Source organism: Apteryx rowi, unplaced genomic scaffold (assembly GCF_003343035.1).
Source record: "Apteryx rowi isolate R43461 unplaced genomic scaffold, aptRow1 scaffold_228, whole genome shotgun sequence".
NCBI lineage: Eukaryota > Metazoa > Chordata > Aves > Apterygiformes > Apterygidae > Apteryx > Apteryx rowi.
The window spans coordinates 319855-342429 of record NW_020448619.1 but is presented as its reverse complement, the minus strand read 5'-3'; the positions used below and the strand labels follow the sequence as shown (position 1 = coordinate 342429).

Below are 22575 nucleotides of genomic sequence, written 5' to 3'. Positions count from 1 at the left end.
GAATTAGGATGTCTGGATTTTGTTTCAGGTGCACATCTGACTTCTGGAATAACCTCTTCTTTAGAAGCACCCGCAAATACCTCTTCACTGATGTTAAACATCAAACCGACATGGGGAAATGCTTTGAGGGAGTTGGATGAAATGTACCAAGTGCAAATACAAGTGCATTATAATGTGATAGCTATTTATTTTCCGTGCTTCTGTCGTGGATGTTAACAAGGCTTTTTGCCTAGATGATGGCTGTACAGTCACATGAGTTTGCTTTTTTGTTATAGTAAAGCTAGGTCATATTGCAGTCAGCACCAGAAGTCAGCTTCTTCTGGGCAAATAGGAGTGACTGTTCTGATGTGAGCTGTACTTTAAAAGCTGTTTAATATTTTGGTGTTTGGTCCTCCCTTCCTTCCTTAGTTCTTCAATTTAATGTTTTAGTTCTATTGTAGACATTTTACAATCAAAGGTGTTAAAAGCATTGTGAGCTTGACAATGCCCACCTATCCAGTGGGGCCGGTAAGTCTGGTGCTTTGAAACAAAGTAAGGAGTAAAGCAGATGAGATGAAAACTGTTTTGGCTGGTCATTAAGGCCTGCTTGTGGTGTAACCCTTCTTGGTATTTGCTATCGGAGTCTTGACTTGAAGATACTGCAAATTGCTGGAAAAGGGTGTTTCCTTTTCACTAGCTCTCATCGTGCTGACACTAAAACCAGTATTTCTCAGAACTATTTAAGTGCGCTCATTTCTATGTTGTTCAGCTGGCAAGTCAACTCTTGCTGTCCAAACAATAAAAACTGAGATAGCTCTATTAAAGTATTTATGGACTTCTGAACAGTACATGCATGTATGTGGTGCAGTGAGTGGCTGAACAGGGCTGAATAGCCAGCCGCTGGGTGCTGCTGTGATACAAATATGTATTATTTGTATACTTTGAAAGGTAGTGGGATGTTTTATTGTTCAAAATCAAAGCTATGAAAGGTGCAAGGTGAATTTTTACCCCTACAATCCCTCAGTTTCAGCTGTTCTGTAGTGGAATACAGGCTTGTAGTTTGGAGTTTTGGAGTCCTTATGGTGACTTTTGCTGATGGCTTTACAGAAGTGTTGTTTGCTGAAAGCAGGAGAAGGGAGAAACATGTAGGACACTTGTGATCTGTTTCATTCTGGTAGAGAAACAAAGGAATTCTTGATTTAGCTAACTTTGAAGTGTCAGTGCCTCCATTTTTAAGCACTATAGATTTTAACAAGTTTAAGAGCTGTTTTTCCAAGGATTCAAGGAAACAGCGAAAAGCTGACTGGGCTCCCATCTGGGCCTCTCCGAGCTGTGGAGAAATTGGCCACAGAGCTTGCTGCAGTGCCCTACTGGAAGGAGCTGCCTGCGGTGGCCAGAAATTCAGGGTTTGCTTTTGTGGTAGGAGAGGTCCTTCAGTGGCTTCCAGCTCTGAACAGTGTTCTTTGAGCAGGTTTCTTGATACCAAGTGCTTCAAATCTCAGCCAGCATTGCCAGAAATGAGTTTTCTTCTACCTCTAAGACTTCAGTAGTTATACTGGGGGAGTGAGGGGAGTACCTGATTTACAGTAATCTCAATACTCTGGCCTTGTAGTGAAGACACGTACATGTACATGTACACGTAGGGGGGTTACCTTTTAAATGACAAGGATTGTTGCAGTAAAACAGTTGTCACCTATTTATATATAGTGAGTTGGAAAGCTAATCATAGAATAGCCAGGCAAACAAAGTAGAGAGTGCCATCACAATTATGCTTTCAACTTGTTTACCAAAAAAGGATTTTAATGTTTTTTCTCTTCCTTGCTTCCTTCCACTTACTACTTATCATAACCGGGAGGTAACTCTTCCATGCAGTTTTATTCTGCTTCCCTTTATTCCCCCCCCTCTCTCTCTGAGCAGGAATTAATCTTTTCCTTTCTTTCTTTTGTTTTTCCTTTTTTCTCTTAAAATCTGTAAATCTGCTTCTCTCCTTCTTGTGAATGTTTTGGGGAAGGGATATATCTGCTGTGTATTGCTTGCCAAGTAACTGGCACCATTTGCAGTAATGTGCTTTATTTTTAAAATTGTTTGTTTCATGGAGTAGTTGGATGCATGAAAGCAAACAGTTTTAAGGACCAAAAAGCTAACTTAAGAGATGAGTAATAGTTAATGTGGATTTTTCAAGAGCAAATCATGTCAAACCAACCTACTTTTCTTCTGACCTTATGGGTCCAGGAGTAGTAGTAGATGTGTGTATCTTGACTTTACAGTGTTCAAACTAATGTTCTCATGAGTAGCCGAGAAAAGTGATGGACTATTTAAAAGCCCTGGAAGAGGATGCACGGTTCACTGGTGATTTTGTTTAAGCATAACTGAGTGGTTCAAGATAAAGTTAGGATGGTATATTTAATGGGGTTATGCAAAGTCTTTCAGCAGTCTCACAGGCTTCACTATTTTTCACTAATTTCTTAGGAATACTCTGTATTCCAGCATGAAATGCATTTCCTTTTGTGGTGACTCCAAGTGTTTTGAAGGATATGACAAGCTGGCAAAATAGTGTTAAGTAATGTTGGCTGCAGTTCAGTTGGGGCAAATGTAGAATAATAGGTTTTGATGAGAATAATCAGGTGTGTAAGTAGAAAGTGGAAAATGATTGGCCAGGCAGCAGTTTTGCAGAAAAGCTTATGGGTTCACAAACTGAACATGTCAGCCAGATTATAGTGTTGCAAAACTAGCAAACATTGTGCTGGGATGTGCAAACAAGTATGGTGTAAGTTAGACAAAAGAAGTCACCAGGTCTCTGGGCAGAGCAGAAGTAAGCTTCATCTGCAGTGTCTCATTTTTGGGTACCATACCTGAGAGATCTTAGCTGTGAGGGGACAGGTCCCCAAAGAGAAATAGCATCTCCAGTGTGGTAGCTTCCTTTGCAACAGCCCTTTGTGTATTCAAGGGGTGGGGGAGAAGAGACTAAACTATTTTCTATGCCTTCTGGAAGTAAAACAAGGAGTGATTTGCCTGAACCGCAGTGAAGGTGATTTGAGTTATGTATTAGAAAAATCTTTGTGAGTGCATGAGTAGTGGCGTGCCGGAAGGGACTCCCAGGGGAAAATGCGGAAGGAAGCTTTCTTAATAAACAGAGGTGACAGACATTTCTTGAGTGCAGGTTATGTGCAGTTGGAGAGTGGTTGCTGTGGAACAGTGAGTTACTTCTAGTTTTTTTTGCAGCCCTTTTTGATTCTCTAACCTGAACCATCAGAACTGAAGGACTGTAAATGCCCAGCATGTGCTTGCAAAATGTCTAAAACCTTGAATTGTCGTCTTATGAACAGTCAGACTTCGAACAAGCAGAAGCACCACTGGTGATAACAGTGGTGCTTACAGTAGGCAATGGTGGCTTTGTCTTTCTACGGGGAGGTGGTTGCATCAGTACAAGCGAATGTGTGGCTGGCTACTGGCAGTTGAAGTCGGTCCACAGTCGCTGTGTCTGCACCAAAGTATGTGCACTGTGTGGCGTCCGTCAGTGTCCTGGATCCCAAGTGCATGCTCCTATCTGCTCTCATTCACGTCAAGATGTGAGCTAAGTGTGTGCCGTCGTCCTCATGCTCCCCTCTCGCTGCCAGCGCCTCCCTTTGCAAGGAAGCTCAGGTGTGGAAGAAGAGCAGAAACGGACTGTACTCCAGCAGGCTCTGCGACTGAATCAGCTGGGAGCAGGATGGTGCTGTGTGACACCAAGCCTGTGTTTCCCAGCAGGTCCCCGCAGCCAGCCTCGACAAAGCTTTCACTTCCTCCCACGTGCACGTTGAAGCTTTACGTGTGGGTGGGTTTGTAGCAAGCTTTGTCAGTGCTGCTGTTTTGTATTGCCGGACATATGCCTGTAAAGGAAAGAGTGCTGCTCTGCAGGCTCTGCTGGCAGTTTGATTGCTTCAGTTAGAGGAGAATATGGGGAAATGGTTTGATGCTTGCTTTTGGTAATATAAGCAACACTGTATTTAATGCTGCTTATGTTAATCAGATGTAAAAATTAGTACTCGTCTTGGCCATGCATTGCATTTTGTATGCTGAGCTGTTGCATCTGGAAAAGGGAATATTTTTGTTACAATGATCTAAATGAAAAATTGTCTCTACTAAATATATTTCAGTAAAAAATAGGCTCAGTGTTTTATTTGTGTTTTGAGGCTTTTTTTCTTCCTCTATTATATTGAAATGTACATGCTGATTTAAATTTTTGCTTTACTCTCTCCTGTTTTAGTCTTGTTGGTTGGTGGTCTTGCTTATGGATGTATTTTGATTATCTCCATATCTTTTGGTTCCCAGGAGACAAAGATGGCAGCAAAGTGACTACAGTAGTGGCAACTCCTGGACAAGGTCCAGACCGACCACAAGAAGTTAGCTACACAGACACCAAGGTGATTGGAAATGGATCTTTTGGTGTTGTGTATCAAGCCAAACTCTGTGATTCAGGAGAGCTTGTGGCCATTAAGAAAGTCCTGCAGGATAAAAGATTTAAGGTGAGACTGTGCATAACTTCAGAATATTCTTCATGAATGTTTTCTCATTTTCAATTTCTTTGATGGCAGACTTTTTTCTTATTGGAGCACATAAATGCAAGCAAAACTTTCAAGACCAAAGATTAAACAGATGGTTTGTGATAAATGGAGTTAGTTTAACTTGAAAATCAGTGAGTCACTGCTGTTATGTTTATTTGGGTTACTGCAAAAGAGGAAGCTAAAAGTCTTGGTTTGATGTTGTGGTGCTGGTCCTGGTCCCAGACTAGATTCCTGAGACAATGAAATGGGAAAACAAAGGAAAAGCTTTCCTTAAACTTCCTTTCTTCTTCCATAGATTCTTCCCCAGTCATTATTAATTAAGCCACTGGAAGGTACAGAGCCTTTGGACTTTGTTCTTGGTTGTTGTACCTACAAAGTAGAAGGCTGGTTTTGAGTAAATCAGAAAGGCTCCAGGCAAAGCAAGAAGGTAACAAATACTGAGCCCAGGGCAGTTTGGACTGAAGGAGAGTTGCTTCCCTTGGTGACTTGATTTATAAATGTGATCTATTCTGGCAGTTTTACTAGACTAGTGAATCTTTTCTTCTAAATAACAAGTAGCCTTTCAAAAAAAAAATTACACTTATATCTGGGTGATATTCAAAACAAATAAAAGTTAAGGACCATCAGCAAACTAATCACTGCCGTTACCTCTTGTGCTAGGTGAACATAAAATGTTTTATTGCTTTCCTTTGTAGTCAAGTGGCCTGCAGATAAACTTGTGCAAGCTGTGAATGGCAAAAAAACTTTTGGTTTTAGCATCTGAAATCAAAAGCATGGGTTTTAGCATCTGGAGGTCAGAGCTTCTGCACAGAAGTGTAAAGACAGTAGGTAGAGAAGGTGCCACCAGTAATTTTGTTGGCACGGTCCTGACACGGAAACTTCAGAGCTTAAAAATAGAAAATCTAAACATATTTAAAGAAAGTTGGCAATTTGAAACTCTCATTTGCAATTTGTTACCTATCGTTAGTTGCAGAAATACATCTGAAGGCTAGTGGATGACATTTTTACCATCTTCTCAGTTTTCTCATATTTTTTCAGTAATACTTCATGCACAGTTAACTTCACTGATGATAGTTGTAATTTGTATCCTGTTCTGGTACCAAGATCATTCTTTTAAAGTGTTTTGAAGAAACTTGCGTATACCTTTTCCTTAGGCCTTGAAATTGTTGCTGCCATCACCATAGGCATCAGCATATCAGAGACATTAAATAAAGAATGGAAGTGGGAAGGTATTTTTAAATTAACCTAACACGTGCAGCTTTTTTTAACTTGTACTTGAGAAAGGCATGTTAACTTTTTGTATTGTTATTACATCTATTAATTCCTGGATTGTGTACATGTTAAAGGTAGTAATTGGTATTGGAGAAGCATGCAGTATAGTTCAAGAACAGATTATATTATAAGAATGGAAGAGATAGAGAAATGGTTGAAGCTCTAAACTGCTCATGCTTAAAGGAGCTATTTGATCTCTTCTCATTGTATAGTTTTAGGTGGAAGACCAGTTCATTTCTCTTACCAGTGTCCTGCTGCTTTGATGTCAGTTAGTGCTTTAGACCAAAATCTTTGATTTTACAGCTTCTGTAGTCTCATGACTTTGAGGTTGCGCACGATGTGGAAATGAAAATTTGGCCCAGCATCTTAGTTTCTGCTCATTGCATACTATCAACACTAATAGTCTGTGGTGTCTTAAAAGTTATTCGTGAATCAATAATGGACACCTAGCATAAAATGACTCGCTTTGATTATCTTTCTTTCAGTAATTGATTCAGTGATACTTTGACTAAATATCATTTTAATTTGGAGCATTTCTTTAAGCGATTAGAAAAAACATGGTATCTTTGAACAGTAGTCCTCTTTCCACTATTTAAAAAAAAGTCATAAAATCTAAACGCAGGGTGTTTCCTCCGTGGACTCTGAACTAATTACTCATGCATGATGGATATAAACTCAGAATGTCGCCGATGCGGAGGCTTTAATACATCTAGATGGAAGTAATAATAGATGCATGTGTAGATTTACAGGTAAATAGGATTAATTAAAAATATATATTTAAAAAAAAAATCTTAATTTGCTTGGGTCATATCTGCAGTAGCAGCCAAGTTATGCATTTTCTCATGTTCTTATGCCAAACTTGTATCCCAGCTGTATGATCTCATCCACCTTTGTCCTCAGCTCCCTGGTTTTTCCCAGCCTTCATCAGTGTAGTGCTCCCTTTCTCAGCCTTTCTTTTTCATATTCTGATCTGGAAGTGCATGTTCTCCTGGCTGAAGGTGTAAATTCCTGTATGGAGCTAGTTACCCTTGAGGTTAGATGAAAGCCTCTGCTTGGGCAGATTTGGAAACTGGAGACCCGTATCTTGCTATCTAGAGTAGCTTACAATTATTTCAGAGTATGCTACTCTTTGGGAACATCTGATAAAGGTTGTAAGTGGAGGATCAAATGTTTTATCCATTAAACAGGGACTTCTGAATGTGTGTTGGCCATACAATTAGACTGTAGCTTAGAAATGGACCATCTCTCCTGTTCAAAGAGCTCTGTTGGAATGTGTCACTGGGTTGGGCTGTTGCCACCCCAGCGTGGCAGCCTGAGTGACTAGAGTTCCTGCAGGAATCGGCCACTTGCTTCCTGCCCATGAAAATAATGAGGAAAACCCTATCACAGACAGTGGGAAGTGACAGTAATGTGTGGGTGTGGGTTGTGGGTTTTGTTGTTGTTTTTTTGTTTTTTTTGATCAATGTTGTCAACTTCTGAGGGAATAGAGGGAATAACACTTTAGAAACATGTCTGCGCTAGTCCCAGTAGTGGAAATGCATCAGAGAGAGAGTAATGTATGGAAGTGTGGACCATCAGTGAAATTTTCAGCTGTGTGCTTCAAGCTGGTGCCTGCTTACCTTTTATACCCGACAGGTTTATCTTGGTACATGCTGCATAATTCCTTTGTGTTCTAACTCTTATTTAAAAAAAAAAAAAAGTTTCGAGAAGCCAGCAGGAAGTCCCTGAAACTTAAGGGACGTGATTCAGAAGCTCTAGCAAGTCCCAAGAGAATATAATCTCTTGGCGCTCCTTCTGCATGTCATGGATGGGGAGGGAGTTTATTGTGAAGACAGGAAAATGCACCCCAGGTGACAATTTTTACATCTTTTAAAGATGATTTTAAAATTCGTATGTGTGTAGTTCAGTGTAACCTGCTAGAGCAATGGTATTGTTACCCTAGGCATAGGGACAAATGGCTGGGGAGAATAGCTTGAATAGAGTTTTAAGCTTAATTTTGGTTTGCAGTTCTTCTGACCTCATTAAGCTAAATGTTGGAACTGGTCTCCATATTAAGCATGAGAACTTAAGTAATGTTGTTTTGGACAATCTACATGTTACTTATGCAAGTGGTTCACACATCACGTGCTGGTCATTGCTCATCTGTGAGACCATTGAAATTGTCTATAATCAGTATGGGGAATCAGATTTTCTTCAGTCTCTTCAGTTACAAGTTTGAGGATGAGTGATAGACACTTCTGTTCGACAAATGGCATACAACAGGGAGTTACAACCTTTTGGGGCCAAAACTATTCAAATGGCAAAATTTCCTAGGTACTGTCATGGCTGTCATAGATCAATACTGTATTTCTGCTTCTGTACCACAGATGCATAAGAATAGGTCCTCCTGCAAAACATTCTTGATGCATATTGTTGCCCTTAAATTATTTATCTCTTAGGGTATTTTCATCCATGCTTCTATGCAGACCCTTAACTGACACGGTCTACTTGTAAAGTTTTGGAGGAAAAAAAAAACACACGTAGCATAATTTTTTTCTTGCATTACTTTTGTTGGCATATTCCTTGGAATATTCTTTAGATAAAAAATCAGTCTTGTTGCTCTCTAATCTGCAAAATGTAATAATAAGTAAGCAGGTAAATTAGCACAAATAGGAACATTCTTAGTCTAATTTTTGTATTACTTCTGTGATTCTTTGCCCATTCTTAAGAAATCCTGTTGGAATGAATACATGAACTGCTAGAAGTACTTCCTAGTTGAGAGAGTGTAAATACTTATGAACAGTTCATATCTGGATTACAATACTTAATGTTTCCCCTTTTTTGCTAGGTTGTCACCATCTGAATGATGAAGAGAGTTCTTAATAATTCTGCACCTTTTCAGACAATCTAGATTGGACATTACTGGTCTTGTTAATAGCTCATACGGCCTGCAAGTGCGCAGCAAAAGAAAGCCAACTTCCATAATGTGAACCACTCATACTATACAGTCTCTCACATCATTCAGTGACTGCTTAGGTTCATCACTAAAATTGTGTGTACCCATGGCTTAATTGAAAGAAACTGCAGAATTATTCAAATAGGCAGGTCTTCTAGAGTCTGAGCGAATGGCAAACTATGTCCCTGACACACCATAAACATGAAGCCAGACATTGATACAGCTGAGGCCATTGAAGAGTAGGCAGTGCTGTTTCCTATTTTTCACTAGGAATAAATGTGGTCTGCATTTGCATGTGTTTTTTTTAACTAAATAAAATTTCAGTGTTAATCTGAACCTTACAACCCAATAAAGCAGCAGGATAGAAAACAAATTTGTGTTGAGGTTTTGGTTTCTCTTTCTCTGCTGGGTGTGCTTTTGCGAGCCTTTTGAAATGCTTCTGAAAGAAAAACAGCTTTACTTCAGTTCTTGCTTCAAATATATCAAGCTGCTAAGTATAAAAAGATCATTTTTCAAAGTACTATGTATCCGCTGTTTGTGTTAACTTAATTACAGCAATTTTGATCATAGCAGCTCACATGAAAAATGTAAAACCATAGGGAAAAATTCTCCGTTAAGAAAAGACTGGGTGTTTAGGATTATAAGCTCTGTTAGCTCTTCAAGAGACTTCATATTTTTAAATGTTTTAAACAATTAGAAAAGTTGACCCAGTTTCTTTTTTTAATATGTTCTGTGTCTCTGCTTGTGGTTGTAGGTGTCATTCTGTGCACGTGCACATGCAAAACAGGGACCTGCTGACTAATGCGATTTGTGTCTTTTGCTGTCAGAATCTCAGTGGTTAACAGACACCATTATAGTCTGACTTCAAAGCAGGTTTAATTGGTTTCACTCCTGGCAGACCCTCCCTGGCTTATTTTGTTTGTCCATTATTCTGGACTGCTCAAGATATGGCAAATAGCAGCATTATATTGGAAAAAATGCTGCATTTCCAGAGGGTTTCAGTCTGTGCTGAAGTCACCATTAGGTAGTTCATCTGTTTTGGCAAGGGATATACCTTGTAATCTGATAAAAATAGGAGAATTAAACCAAGTCTCTTCTACAGCCGTTGAACCTGGACTGTAGATAGTCCTGCCTACAGATGGTATGCAAGAGTTTGGCACCTGGCCTCCTCACACTTGTTGGGAACCCAGCTGGAAAGCCATAAGGGAAAAGGGATCTTTGTCTCTTCAGTGCGGGTTGGGTCTCCCAGCTTCAGACAGGCTGCAAGAAGCATTTCACCTCTTTAATATTTTAGGAAACATCTTCCAGACCCCTATTCCTACACTTTGTAGCTTTACCCTGAGATGATTAAACGTATAACTGAAGAGAAGCCATCCTTATTGTTGAATCTTCAGGTCCCACTTAAAAGACTTATTTTGCCTGTATGTATCTGAGCTGTAGACCCTTTCAAATATACAGTGCCCAAGTGAAGTACTTCACCTGTTTCTAGAGAGGGAGTTGGACATTATCACAAAGATTTAGAATGAACACTGTTATCATCTTAAGCCAGTGCTTTAAGTCTTAAATTAGATTGAAATGCAATGTGAAGGTTGTACCTACTCTGCTGTATTCTAGATCATCTTTTATGGTGACCTCTCATCATCTACACAGGTTTCCACTGAATTAAGGACTGTGCTTCTGCATTTATTTAGTATTTGTGTGTGAGCTAGCTGAGATTTCTCATATATCCATCTGAGAATTGTTGAATATTCTCAAGGCCAACCATATCTGATTTTCAAGGACTTTACGACTGAGTTGGAAGCACCCATGGGACTAACATTAAAGCACCTTTCTTCCCAGTCTTTGAGGATTTGCACATCTCAGCTACTTTTGAGGTCTGAGAAATAACGAATCACTGTTTGTAAGACCACTATGGAAGTGGCACTTTTAAAAGGATGCGTTAATGTTATTGTTAAACAGCAAGAAAGAGCATCCTGAGCTCCAGTTCTGTCTTCCAACTACTTTAATTTGATGGCTTGTGCTTGTATCACAAGTGGGGAAGGATGGCTGAAAATATTTTCCTTAACATAAACTAATATTACAGACTGTAAAACTAGCAGAAGGAACTAGCTTGTCTCAAAGACTTTTCAAAACTATCCCTCTAACCCTTCCTATCCCCAACTGAAGGGTTGCAGCCCCTCTTATAGACTGGGCCTATCAGGTCTGACTTGCAGAATCAGAGAGATCTCAGCAAGTGTTTGGGATATTTTTCCATATTTTCAAGAGCTGGAAGGCTTGTTTTCAGTTCCAGATGGTTTCTTAAAGTATAGGCTTTAACTCTTGTATGTAGGCCAAATCTGTAGCTTGAATTGAGCTTGGCTTAGCCAGATTACCGGAGAGATTTACCAAGATAATAGTGTTTCTTGTAGCAGTACTTGATCTGTGCGTTTCTTGAAGGCTAGCTGATCTGAGCCGATTCTGTCATTTGGCTGTAACTGTGGTTTCAGGTGCCTGTCCCTGACATGCCAATGAGGTCAGAGAGGTATCTGAATTCTCATTTACAACCTTATGTTTCGCTCTATTTTCTACTTCTTGCAAACACTAAGTATTACTGGCAAAACTAAAAATCTGTTTGTACCTTTGCTTTTGGCAGATTTTGGAGCGGTCAGCATACTGCTCGTTGTATCAGCTGAAACCTCCTTGACCCTACAGGTGTAGCCTAGAAGAGATCCAAGAGGTCTAAAAATAGCATCTTCTTCAGTTTGTGCTATGTTCAAGTTTATATAATAAAATTATTTGCAGTTATATTGTGACTGTTTCTGCAGATGTTTTCAAATCTGCCAAGTGAAATGGATGCATAATGGATGTTAACATGAAACAGGTCTTCAGTTTGGCAAGTAGAGATGGAGTTTGTATTAATGGCATTGAGTTCAGTTTTCTGAAATCTGGGGAGTTTGGCTGGAAACCGTTGCACTGCAAATGCAGCATTATCCAGCTGCGATCGTCCTGGGGGAAGCGGTGGAAGTACTCTTCACCTGCACATGTGTCTGTGCATGCATGCTGAGGTGAGTTTCCACATGTTTCTGTGTGGAAAGCCACATGTTAATAGGGAAATATCTGCTGTAAGAATGTGTTGCCTGAAAAGGGAGGAGTCAAAAGAACCCTTGAGGATTTTCCTCTCCACTCTGTGGATGCTCGAATGAGGTTTCCGTATCATGCTGCCATTCAAGCACCGCAGTTATTTTGGATTTTGAGCTTTTCTATTTTCACAAGTTTTTGTGTGGTACCGCTCCCTAGACTATGATTAAAGAGATGATTTTAAAACAAGATAGCCATTTGTGGTCAACTTTCTCTCCCCTCCTCTGCTTTTGGTGCGTGACTTGAGACTGAAAGTAAACCTGTTGGTCCTATGTGTGTCTGACAACTGAAAAAAAAAAACCTTAAGAAAAATTGGCTTTTTATAAAAAGCCTTTTGCCCCACCAGTCTGGATCGTTTATATAACTGTTGTAGTAATGATTGTTTTTTTTTCCTGTTGTATCTCACATGTACCAAAGGAAATGAGTTCGTATGGTGGTTGTTCATGAAATATATTAATACATCTATTCCTAGAATTAAGCTTGAGACTTCTCTGGGACACAGAGGTTAAGCAAGAATAACACGGTAGGGATGCTATTCTTAAATTGTGACATTCAGAGTGAAGGTTACAGTTTAAAAGGATTCCAGATATGTTAAGGTGTGGAAAATGTATAGTTTAAAGCACATAAATAGCTGCAACTCTGCCCCATACTGACAGCATACTATAGCTATGTGAGCATAGTTGGAGATTTTTCAGAATTTCTGATCCTTGGTTACATGAAGTTTAGTTTTAAAAAGACACTTTCCTTTCCTTCACCCTTTCTGAGTTTCCTATTTAAGAATGTATAAGAAAAATGAAAGTTCTGCAAGAAATAGGGCAAACCTCCTCTTTATTTCTCGCATTTGTAAATCCCAAAGTTTTGCTTTCTGATTGCACCTTCTGTGTAGAAGCAGCGATATCCATGGCACACGTTCTTAATCCTGTGTTACCAACATGAGAGGTGACTTTAAAATTCTTAGTTTTTTTGGAGTGCTGGTGCCCAAAAGCTTTTGTGAAAAGCATGTGTTTTGTTTTCTATTTTTATAGAAAGATCTGTGATAGCCTTTCAGGAATGTTATTGCAAATAGTATGTATCTTTGCTTTCCTGAGAATATATCCTCACATTGGATATATATCTCTGATATTGGTTCATTACAGGCTGCTGGAGGGGGATTTGCTTCCGTCTCTTTGATTTAAGAATAAAGTGTTTAATGGCTACCACTGTATCCTCTTAGCATGGAAATGAAGTAGTTTTTGGATGTGCACTGCCTGGCAGCAGTGGAGAACTGGGAGCTGCTCCTTGCGTTCTGAGCGCTGTCTGAGCATCGTTATTTAGAAAAAAAGAGGAAAAAAAGCTTCATGTCACACTAAAATTCCTGAAGTAATTTTGAAGCTTAGTGATTAAGTGACATATGGCTGCATGAGTTCATATACAAATTTGAAGCTGGATTTTATTTTTTTTTTCCATCTCGTAGTTCCAGCTAACACAAAGTGGCAGAAAGCTATGTCTGATGCTCTTCAGAGCTGGATAATGTTGCTGTTGTGTAGAACTGGGGTATGAAAGTGGCTGTTGGGTGGAAATGACATCCCAATGGGCAGCTTTTACCTGTCTCCCAATTGGGGACAAAACTATTTAGCAGTATATAAATAGAAAACTAGCTGATCCTTGTTTAGATAAAAAATGATGCTTTTGAGACTGCTTAGATGTTTGGCACATCCAATCACTTCAAGGCTTTTTGTTACCATTGTGTATTCTCTTTTAGAAGTCCCGCAGGATGAGATTATCTGGCTACAGAAGATGTAGCATGAACACTTTTTACATCTAGTGATGTTATTTACCTGTGGCTCTCACTTGCTTTCTTTCATTCTTACTTGGTTAAATTACCTTTGGTTCAACTCGCTTTTCTTAGAGTATGGAACATGGTGTTTAACAATTTGCCTTCAATTTTTGTCTGTGAACACAGATTTTTATCTTCAAAATACTCAGCTGCTAAATTGGGCTGTAGCAAATCTTGTGTCCCTTTCAAAGTCAATATTTGTTATTTATTCAAATATTTTACTGTGGTAGCTATGCCCTTTAAGGGAAAAAAGGGAGTAACTGATGAAACGTGAGGCACAAGGAGGACAGAAGAGATTCCACCGGCTGCTGAATGGAAACTTCCTTAAGTAGAGAGAGGGGAAAGGTCTCCTCCTTCACTTCACTATCTTGTATAACTACTTGTAGTTCAGCTCTTGGCTTTAAAAAAAAAAACAAAAAAAAACCAAAAAAACCCCCTTGTACATGCTGTCCTTTATTCCTGGATCCTTCCTTGAAGAGGGATAAGATGTTCAGCAAACAAAATGAGGAGAGTTTAAGGAAATGTGAAAATTGGAACAATTTTGATTGTCACTTTGTTGTCTGAGGTGCCCCTGGCATTTTAGACCCAACTGCCATGCTCCTCGTGGGTTTTCAAAGCTGTAAGAAAACAACCATATAATTGCTGGTTGTTTTCTTTGGTACGAAAAATAATATGCACTACCCAGTTCTGCTCTGAAAAGCAGTAGCGAGAGATGACAAAATACTGGAAGAAAGCTATTTTAAGTGTTTTGCCAAGCATCTATCGTGCAGAGACAGAGGCCCTTCAGTGTCTGCAGGGTATATTCCAGAATTAGCAACACTTCTATCTTCCCTGTGCCTTGGCTACTTCCTCTCCTTGCAACAGCTGGGAAAGTGAGACCCGAGTAACAAACAACTCTTTTGAAGGCTGCACAAGAAAATGAATTACTTTTTTTCCAGCTTACATTGCACTTCTTTGAGAGATGCTTCTTGTGTTTTTTGTTCTCCAGAGGTCATTCCCTCACATTGTCTGACTGCATTGTGCAGTGAAATTTGACATACGGTGTCCAAGACTAAATTTAAGGCTGATGGAGACGATGCTGTTTGGTTGGATGACCTTGACTCCTGCACAATCTACTACCAGAAGTAAAACTGGATCTCAATTTTAAGTGGCTTTGTAAGAATTGTCTCGTGTAATGACCCAAAAAAAAGAAATTTTGAGGAAAGATGCTGAGAAACTTCCTTCTGCTGATGAAAATTCTGCTTGTGGTTGATGCTTTGGTACTATGTTGATACTTGCCTAAAAATATAGGGAGCAATTTCAATAATGAGGTGGTTATGCATTCTTACTGTTTTTTGGAGAGGAGTAAGGAAGGGATCCACTTAAAATCCAGTTCTGCTTCTCTGGACTGAGATATGAGGCGTGTTGTTTATTGTGTTTTTAAATACGTTATGGACTTTTAACTCAATAGAATGCAGTTGTCTTTTTTCAGAGTGGGTTTTTGTTTATGTAGTGCCTGGTATACTGAACTGGGATGAGTAATCAAGGCTCCTGTGTGTGTCATGATGCAAATAACTGAACAATATATATCCATATTCCATAGTTCTTCTAAAATTTGAAGCCCAGTCTAATTGTTACAGACCCAACAAAGGTGTTCATTTCACCTCTATTAGTGCTGCTCCTTTGAAAGCCTAGCCATTATGATTAGAGTGCTTAGCCCTGAACTAACTAGTCAAAATACAAACATCCAGTCTGAGTCATTGAAGCATAATAATACATATGTAAAAGAACAGCTGGGTCTAATTTTGATTTTTATTCAAGAGGCTCTCTGATGCCATAGAGAGCTAGAGTCTACTTCCCTTCTTTTTTCCCTCTAGAGTTTATCAAATGAGAATGAAGACAGAATATCTAACTTGATGCCTTTTAGAGATCCATCTACTTCTGTTATTCATTTGAAGATTTCTTAGTGCTGTTTATCGGACTGAGTTTGCAGGCTCTTGTGCATTCATCTTGGTTTAATGTCACCGGACAAATGAGTCATAAATATTGTACCAAGTTTTGGGGACTTGAAAACAGACATCCCATTTATACCAGCTGACTGTAACAGTGCAAAGATGTTGGCTGAATGTGAATGAAATCATCTGTTGTGGACTGGTCCCTGAAATGGGGCAGTGTAACTTTTCAGGGTGTTTTGGTGACACAGGAATGCTTCCTGAGCTCTTAAGCTTTGCTGGTTACCAGTTCTGTTGCTCTCAGGGTAAGTGTACAGAGGAGATTTTTTTTTTTTCTTTACATTTTGAATGTAGAATTTCATAGTGGATATTCTTGTTGCCTGTTTGAACCCAGCAAGGCACCTTGGTGGAAAAGTTTGGCTTTACTGGTTAATAATGGAGGAAACTTAAAAAAGATGTGTTGATGACTCTTTTTAGAATGGGAGTGAACAGTTAATGTGCAAGTGTGGAAGTTGGCACTCTGGAGCTTGCTGTTTCCAACATGGTGCATGGGCTAGAGGCAGTGTCTTATGTGGATGGACTTCCATCTGCTTTCTGTTCGTGGCCAATGTGCTCACACATTTCAAATTAAGTCGGACAGTGAGCAACAGGAAGGAGGGCAGGAAATCTGATTTTTCAAGAATTCCCCCAGATAAGGGTGAATATTTAATATTTTTCTTTCTGGTATTGTGCTGGACATGCTTTATAAGTAGTAGGCAATTTTGAGTTATAAAATTGGAAGATGGTAAGAGTTGATGATTCCTCTTTGAGACAATGACACTAAAAATTCCATAGACGGGAGAGTGGGAAAAAAAATGTTTTCTTTCTAGGCTGGGCTCTTCTGCAAGTGCAACATCATGGTAAGCTGGACTAGAATTGTGTGTGAGAGAGACCTGGAGCTTCCTTGATTACACTAGAGTTATTAGCACCATTCAGTTGTCATGAGATGTCTGCAAAAAGCAGAAGCATAAGAGAATGTGAAATTGAAATTCTTTCTCCAGTGTGCTGAAAACCACAGTAAGTGTTTGGAGTCAGCATTTGAAGAGCCAGAGCAAATAGTCAAGAACTAGATATAAGGCATACCCCCCCCCCCCAAAAAAAAAAAAAAAGTCAGCATAACTTGGGAAAGGGCAGAAAAGCATATACTTTGCAGATAATGCAATTGATTTCCTGGTAGGCAATGACTTTGCTTCTGTAACTGTGCGCATCAGACATAAAGGTTATCCACATTCATAGTGCTTGGATAGGGCTAACAAATCGAGTAGGACCAATAAGTAGCATGAGACAGAGGAAAACTAGGGCAAGTTGAGGATTGCGTGGAGGGTTGGAGGCATAACAGAGTCTGTGTACTCATTGAGCAATTTCAGTGGCAGCATGAAGGCCATCAATTAACTGGAAGGATAAATAGTGCAAGGACACTTGTTTTGAGCCCACCTGATGTGTATCTCTTGGAAAGGGTCAGCCTTGCTAGTGGGAACATCCTGTACCCAGTGCGACTGCACAGCTCCCTGTGCAGGTGGTAGGAAAAAGTCCCTTCCTGTTGGAGCCCTGAGCTGTGGCATCCAGTCCTACTGGCTTGTCTACATGGATCTACGTATGGATAATGAATCTGTAGGTGACTTCTTGAGTACGTTAAGTGCTTTCAAAGGGAACTGTGTTAAATTGAGGTCCTTCTGAATTCAGTTGTCCACCCAAACTCCATTGGAAGTTTAACTGATTCATCTTCAAAATTTATTTGAATTAAATTTTTCTGGATGTAAATATAGCTTAAGATATTGTGGCTCTGACTTAATCTAAGCTTGTGTGCTGTAAACACTAAGCAGTGTGGGGAGCAATACCATCTTTCCTACTTAAGCAGAGAGCATTGTGTCCTCAGCAGGAAGTCATTTTTCAATATTTTGTGCTGACTGAATTTTGAATGATGAAGAGTCTTAAGACTTTGATGCATGGAACTCAATTTTAACAAAATGTGTAAAACCATCATTCACTGGTCTGGCGGAAAAAATGAATTCAACTCTGAAGACATAGTCCTGTTGGAATATGATGCAGCAGATTGTACTTCTGTGGGATTTTAGTGAACATGTTGGTGCTCAGTGCTGCTGTCGGTGGGAGCTATCCTGAGAGCTTCTCTGCTAGAAGCTCTGTCTTTTCTGGCTGTAAAGAGCAACGCTGCAAACCTGTTCATGTTCCAGTGACTGATTCTAATCTGAAAAGACCAACTCTGGTTAGATAAAGAAATGAAGCTGCTAACATTCAATCTGTGGTCTCTTCACCTCTGGTATTGGACTCCTATATAGCATGCTCATTCTCAAGCACTAGTCTTTAGCAGCCATAGCTCTTATGTCATAAGCTACCGTAAAATAGAGCTTCTGTTGCTTAGAATTGTATTAAATTATTGCCAACTGGGTAAACAGGTTTCATATCCTGCTTCCCCACTTCTAAAATACACAATTTTAAGTTATCCCTGAAATAAAATAAAACCTTAAGGGACTTTGAGACTGGTTACATTTACATTGGCTTGTAGTTGTTGGGGGGGGGGGGGTCCATTCTTGTATTTAACTTGTGTCAGTATAAAATAGCTGTTTTCTTGTGTACTGAAACTAGTGAAAGAAATTTTTTTGCCTCTCAGTAACAGCCAGAATCCATCTTGACACATATATGCTTTGTCCCAATGTATTTGCCCTCATGTGCAACAGCTCTGACCGTAGAATAAAGCTGTAATGGCCCTGAGCCCAACCAGAAGGTAATGAGAAGTGGACTGTGGCCGCAGGACTGAAGGGGAATAATGACAAATCCCTGTTTCAACCTCAGTTAGGCTGGTGTGCACTCAGTGAAAATAGTCCTAGATATCGTCTAGAGGAAGGAAGGGAGAGACATGAAAGAATGTCCATTTATTGACAGAATTTTTGAACAAGGGCAATACTTCCCTGAGATCAGATATCATTTTCATTAGTTCCTGTAATAATTGTGGTGATCCTGCTTGTGTTGCAGAGGAGAAACTGGGCTTAAGCAGATGCAAAGGCTGTGTAGGTAACATGGTTCCCTAATGCAGACTCTGTTACTTGACCTAGATAGTCATTTCATGCTGCTTTTGAAGGCAGTTGATTTTTAGAAAAATGTTCAAATGTGGGTGCATCCTCTTTGCTGCTGTACCTCTTAGGAAGATCATACAATGTTTTCTGTATCTGGTAAAGACTTGCCATAGAGAAAAAACCTGTGGGAGGTGCCAATCCAGACTGAATTCAGTGCCTTTGTGGTGTCTCATGGATTTGTTAAATAATGCCTAAGCCATCTTTTCAGAGGTGCTGCAGAACAAGGTAGCCCCTAACATCTAGGCCAACAAGGGGTGTTGCATTTGATAAAGATGAGAGGTAGATTTTATCAGTTTCAAGAGGCCATAAACTAAATTTTGTTGTTACTAATCTAAATATTACCACCTTGCTTGTTCTTATGTATTATTTCTCAAAAACCAAGAAAATGGTGGGAAGAGAAGGAGGTTGCTCTACAGTTTTTTCATCTCTCTCCTGCTCTGATATTGAAGGTTAATGTATCCAGCAGAGTGTTAAAGGCTCGAGGAAAAAAGCATAGAGATACACTGTTGCATTCGGATCTGGAAACTGTTATTTGTGATCATCTTGATTGCTTTAGCTAATAGCAGACTGGTGGTTTAAAATCTCTTTTAGTCTTTCAAGTCTTCCTCTTTCTGAATAGATTTTTGTCTTTCAAAGGCATATCTTGGCGTTGCTAAAACGGGTAGGATTTACCTGTAGAGTGAAAGGCAAGTTCCTTCCTTGTGGAGCACTGGTTTAGCAGTCCTTGAAAGGCTTCTGATGTCACTGGAAGCTATCAAGTGTTCAGGAGATGCTTTCTAGCTTTTTCAGGGAGATTAGTCAGGGTCCTTCTTCAGAAACTTAATTTGTGGGTTAAAACGGTTCTAGCTTGTTTTGCTGCTGGGATGTCACCAGTTTCCTGTGTTTCTAATACTTCTGAATATATGTAGCTTTTTGAACCCAGAGCAGAAATACTTTACCATTTCTTCCATCTAGCCAGAGCTATATGTGTTCTGCCTAATTGTGCATACTGTGAATTTGGCGCAAATACATTTCATGCTTTGGGAGATCAAGCAGGCCCGGTGGTGAGAAATTTGCTAGCACGCAGGGGATTCTTGGCTTGTCTAGGCAAGACTGTCTAATGTGCTTACCTGTCAGGTTTGCGCGATACCTTGGGCTGGGGCAGGTGTTCTGTCTGCCTCGGTTATCTCACATTCCATTTCCTGGTGTGATTTCTAAAATACAGACAATGGGGGTTTTACATCTGTTTATATAAAGGATGCAGGACAGAAGAGCTCAGTTTTGTTTTTGGTATGTGTGAACATTTATGGTCCCATTGATCTCTCTCATGTATATTTATGATTACTCAGTATTTCAGAATACTGAATTGGGCAGAGGAGAACAAATGTAATAACTTCCTAGAAAAACAGTGGTTTATGTGGCTTGTTCTGTGTGACAGAAGTAGATGCGACTGCCTTTCAACAGGACAGCATTATAAAGTGCTCTGACTGTGAGAGAAGACCATTCAGTCTGTTTCTGCAGTTCCTCACCTTGTTTACTGTTCCTCACCTTATTTCCCCTATGTAACAAATAAGGCAACGGTCCCAAGACAAGCGTCCTGCCACTACACAGCTCCAGCTGATCCCCATGGCATCTGTTGCGTGTTGTATGCACTGGGAGTCCTGCAGGTCGTCCTCTAGTCAGGACTACATCATGTGTATGTGTGCAAAGGTTGGGTTGAGGTTGCACAGGAAATGCAGTATCAAAAGCTGGGAATAGTGTTACCGACTTTCCTGTCTTGCCTCTCTCCTCAGATTTTTATTTCTGTGATTTTTTTTTTCTTCTATAGCCTCTCTTTGTCAGCAGTCCCTGCACAGGTTTTTCTCTTGCCTCATGGCATTTTTTCCATGTTCTTGCTTGGCTTCCAGTCCCTGCAGTCCCAGCTGGTGCTCTTAATCTCCCCCATCCTCTCTGACTACTTTGTTCCTCTCAACTTCTGTTGTAGAATAAGGAGTGGGAGTTTTGGCAAGACTGAAGAGGAAAGGCCCCGTCTTTCAGTTCTTTGTCCTTGGTGCAGCAGCAAACAACAACAAGGTGTTGAAGGAAGAGCCCCAGTGTATCTTTGGGAAGCTGAGCGACTCTGGAGAGGCCTTGGTGGATAGCTGGGTTATCGGGAGGGAGCACAACACAGTTTTGGCAGTTGCAGCCTTTGGAAAAGTAGCCATTATATTAAACTCTTTCTCAAGAGTTTGTTTGGAGCCTTCTAATAAATTGGGTAAAAATAACTCTCATAGAGATGGGAAAGGCACAACCCTAGCACAAGTGATGTCTTTCTCCTGAGAATGAAGGCAGTGGCAGGTGGAGCAGCTGTCACACTGTCCCTGCCATGGAAACTCCTGCACAGCTGGTGCAGCTCTTGAACTGTCACAGGGTGCAGCCCCGGGTATGCGGTGAACTCAACCCTGTGCTTTGGGCTGTAAGCTGGAAAATCAGGTGGTGTCTCATGAGCCGCTCAGATGTCCTAGCTGCAGGGGCATAAGCTGGAATGGAAGGGTGGGCAGCTAGGTGTGGAGAACGGCTGTTACCCTGTGAATTCGAGCTGCTGATGGTCAGGAATCGGGGCCTGTAGGCTGACTCTCGTTGCAACACGTTCCTAAGATGCTGGTTGTGACATTTACCCTGGGGTAGGCTTAAATTTGTCCTGTCATAGTTAGAAAAGGGAGCAATGGAGTCAATAACATTCCTAGATGTTTGCAGATATTAGAGGCAGAAGGGCCGAGCTTCACTGGGATTAGATAGTCACTGGTCTGTGCTGTTCTAGCTTGTGGAGCTGGCTCTTGTGAAATTCTTGTCATAAAAGCCAGACTTTACTGTGCAAATAGTTACTAAAACTTACTCTGCTTGTCCTTACTGTTTCTTTGGGGGGAATTTAGGCTAGAAGTGAATGTGAAGATTTCCTAATCTTTTTATTTCAGTGCTGCGACAGCCTTTAGCCTGAGGAAAACAGTTCTTGAAAATGTGACAGTGTTCAAAAGGTGCCAATGCTGACCGAGGAAAAAAACTTCAGAGCAGCAAGTCTGATAACCCGTTTTACTAAAAGTGAACACTGATTCTTCTAGTAGCTTATAGTGGATTTGTACTTTGACATAGCTGGCTTTTCCTTTTAAGTCTCGTGATAAATTTCTTGCATCTAGCAAAAGGTCAACTGGTGAAATTATTTTACAGTTACAGGAGGAATGTGCTGCTGCCTTTTAATATGAAAATACCTCTTTGGGGAAGCTTAGATTGCTTTTATATATAAAACCATGAAGACTTAATTTTGACATGTTTTTATAAACACATGTCGCTACTATCTAAAATTTGGCAGGGTATTTACCGTCTCATACAGGCTTATCTCAGGCCTGGGATTCACACATGGTGGTTTTAAAACATAGTGATACCTGCTTATGACCAACTTACATAAACTGGGGGTGGGGAACCCTCCAGGAATTTGGGGAGAAGAGCTTTTTGTATATGGGCCTAAGGTAAGGAATCTAAGTCCATATTTAAACTTCCCTGCTGGAGTTGTGACCTGATTTCCCCCACCCCAGCTCTGAATCCTCAGAGGAGCAGTGTAGCCAGTGTCCCTTTGAATTCAGCAGGAAATGTTTAACCTTTTAAAAGCTAGGTCATTTGGGAGCTCATTATAAAGACTCCTTCTTATGAAAGATTTAATTTTGCTTGGCAAATAATCATGTGCAGGCAGTGTATCGTAATTCCACTTGCCAGTTACACTTCCTCATTGTGCCCTGGTCAGAGACTTCACCCACTGCTTCCCTTCTTGTGTCTTTATACTTGAATGCTTCCTCAGAGCTCTTAGGGAGGTAGAAGTTTTCATCTGGATTGAAATTAA

The 22575-nt window shown here is 40.2% G+C and overlaps 1 protein-coding gene across 3 annotated transcripts in view; it reads left to right on the top strand.

Annotated features, from left to right (window-relative positions):
• GSK3B (glycogen synthase kinase 3 beta) overlaps nt 1-22575 on the top strand; it is a 152668-nt gene that overhangs the window by 51689 nt on the left and 78404 nt on the right. For all 3 annotated transcript variants that reach the window (XM_026065465.1, XM_026065463.1, XM_026065464.1), the window contains exon 2: nt 4291-4484. In XM_026065465.1, the coding sequence (XP_025921250.1) occupies nt 4291-4484 (194 nt within the window). The remainder of the gene's footprint in view (nt 1-4290; nt 4485-22575) is intronic.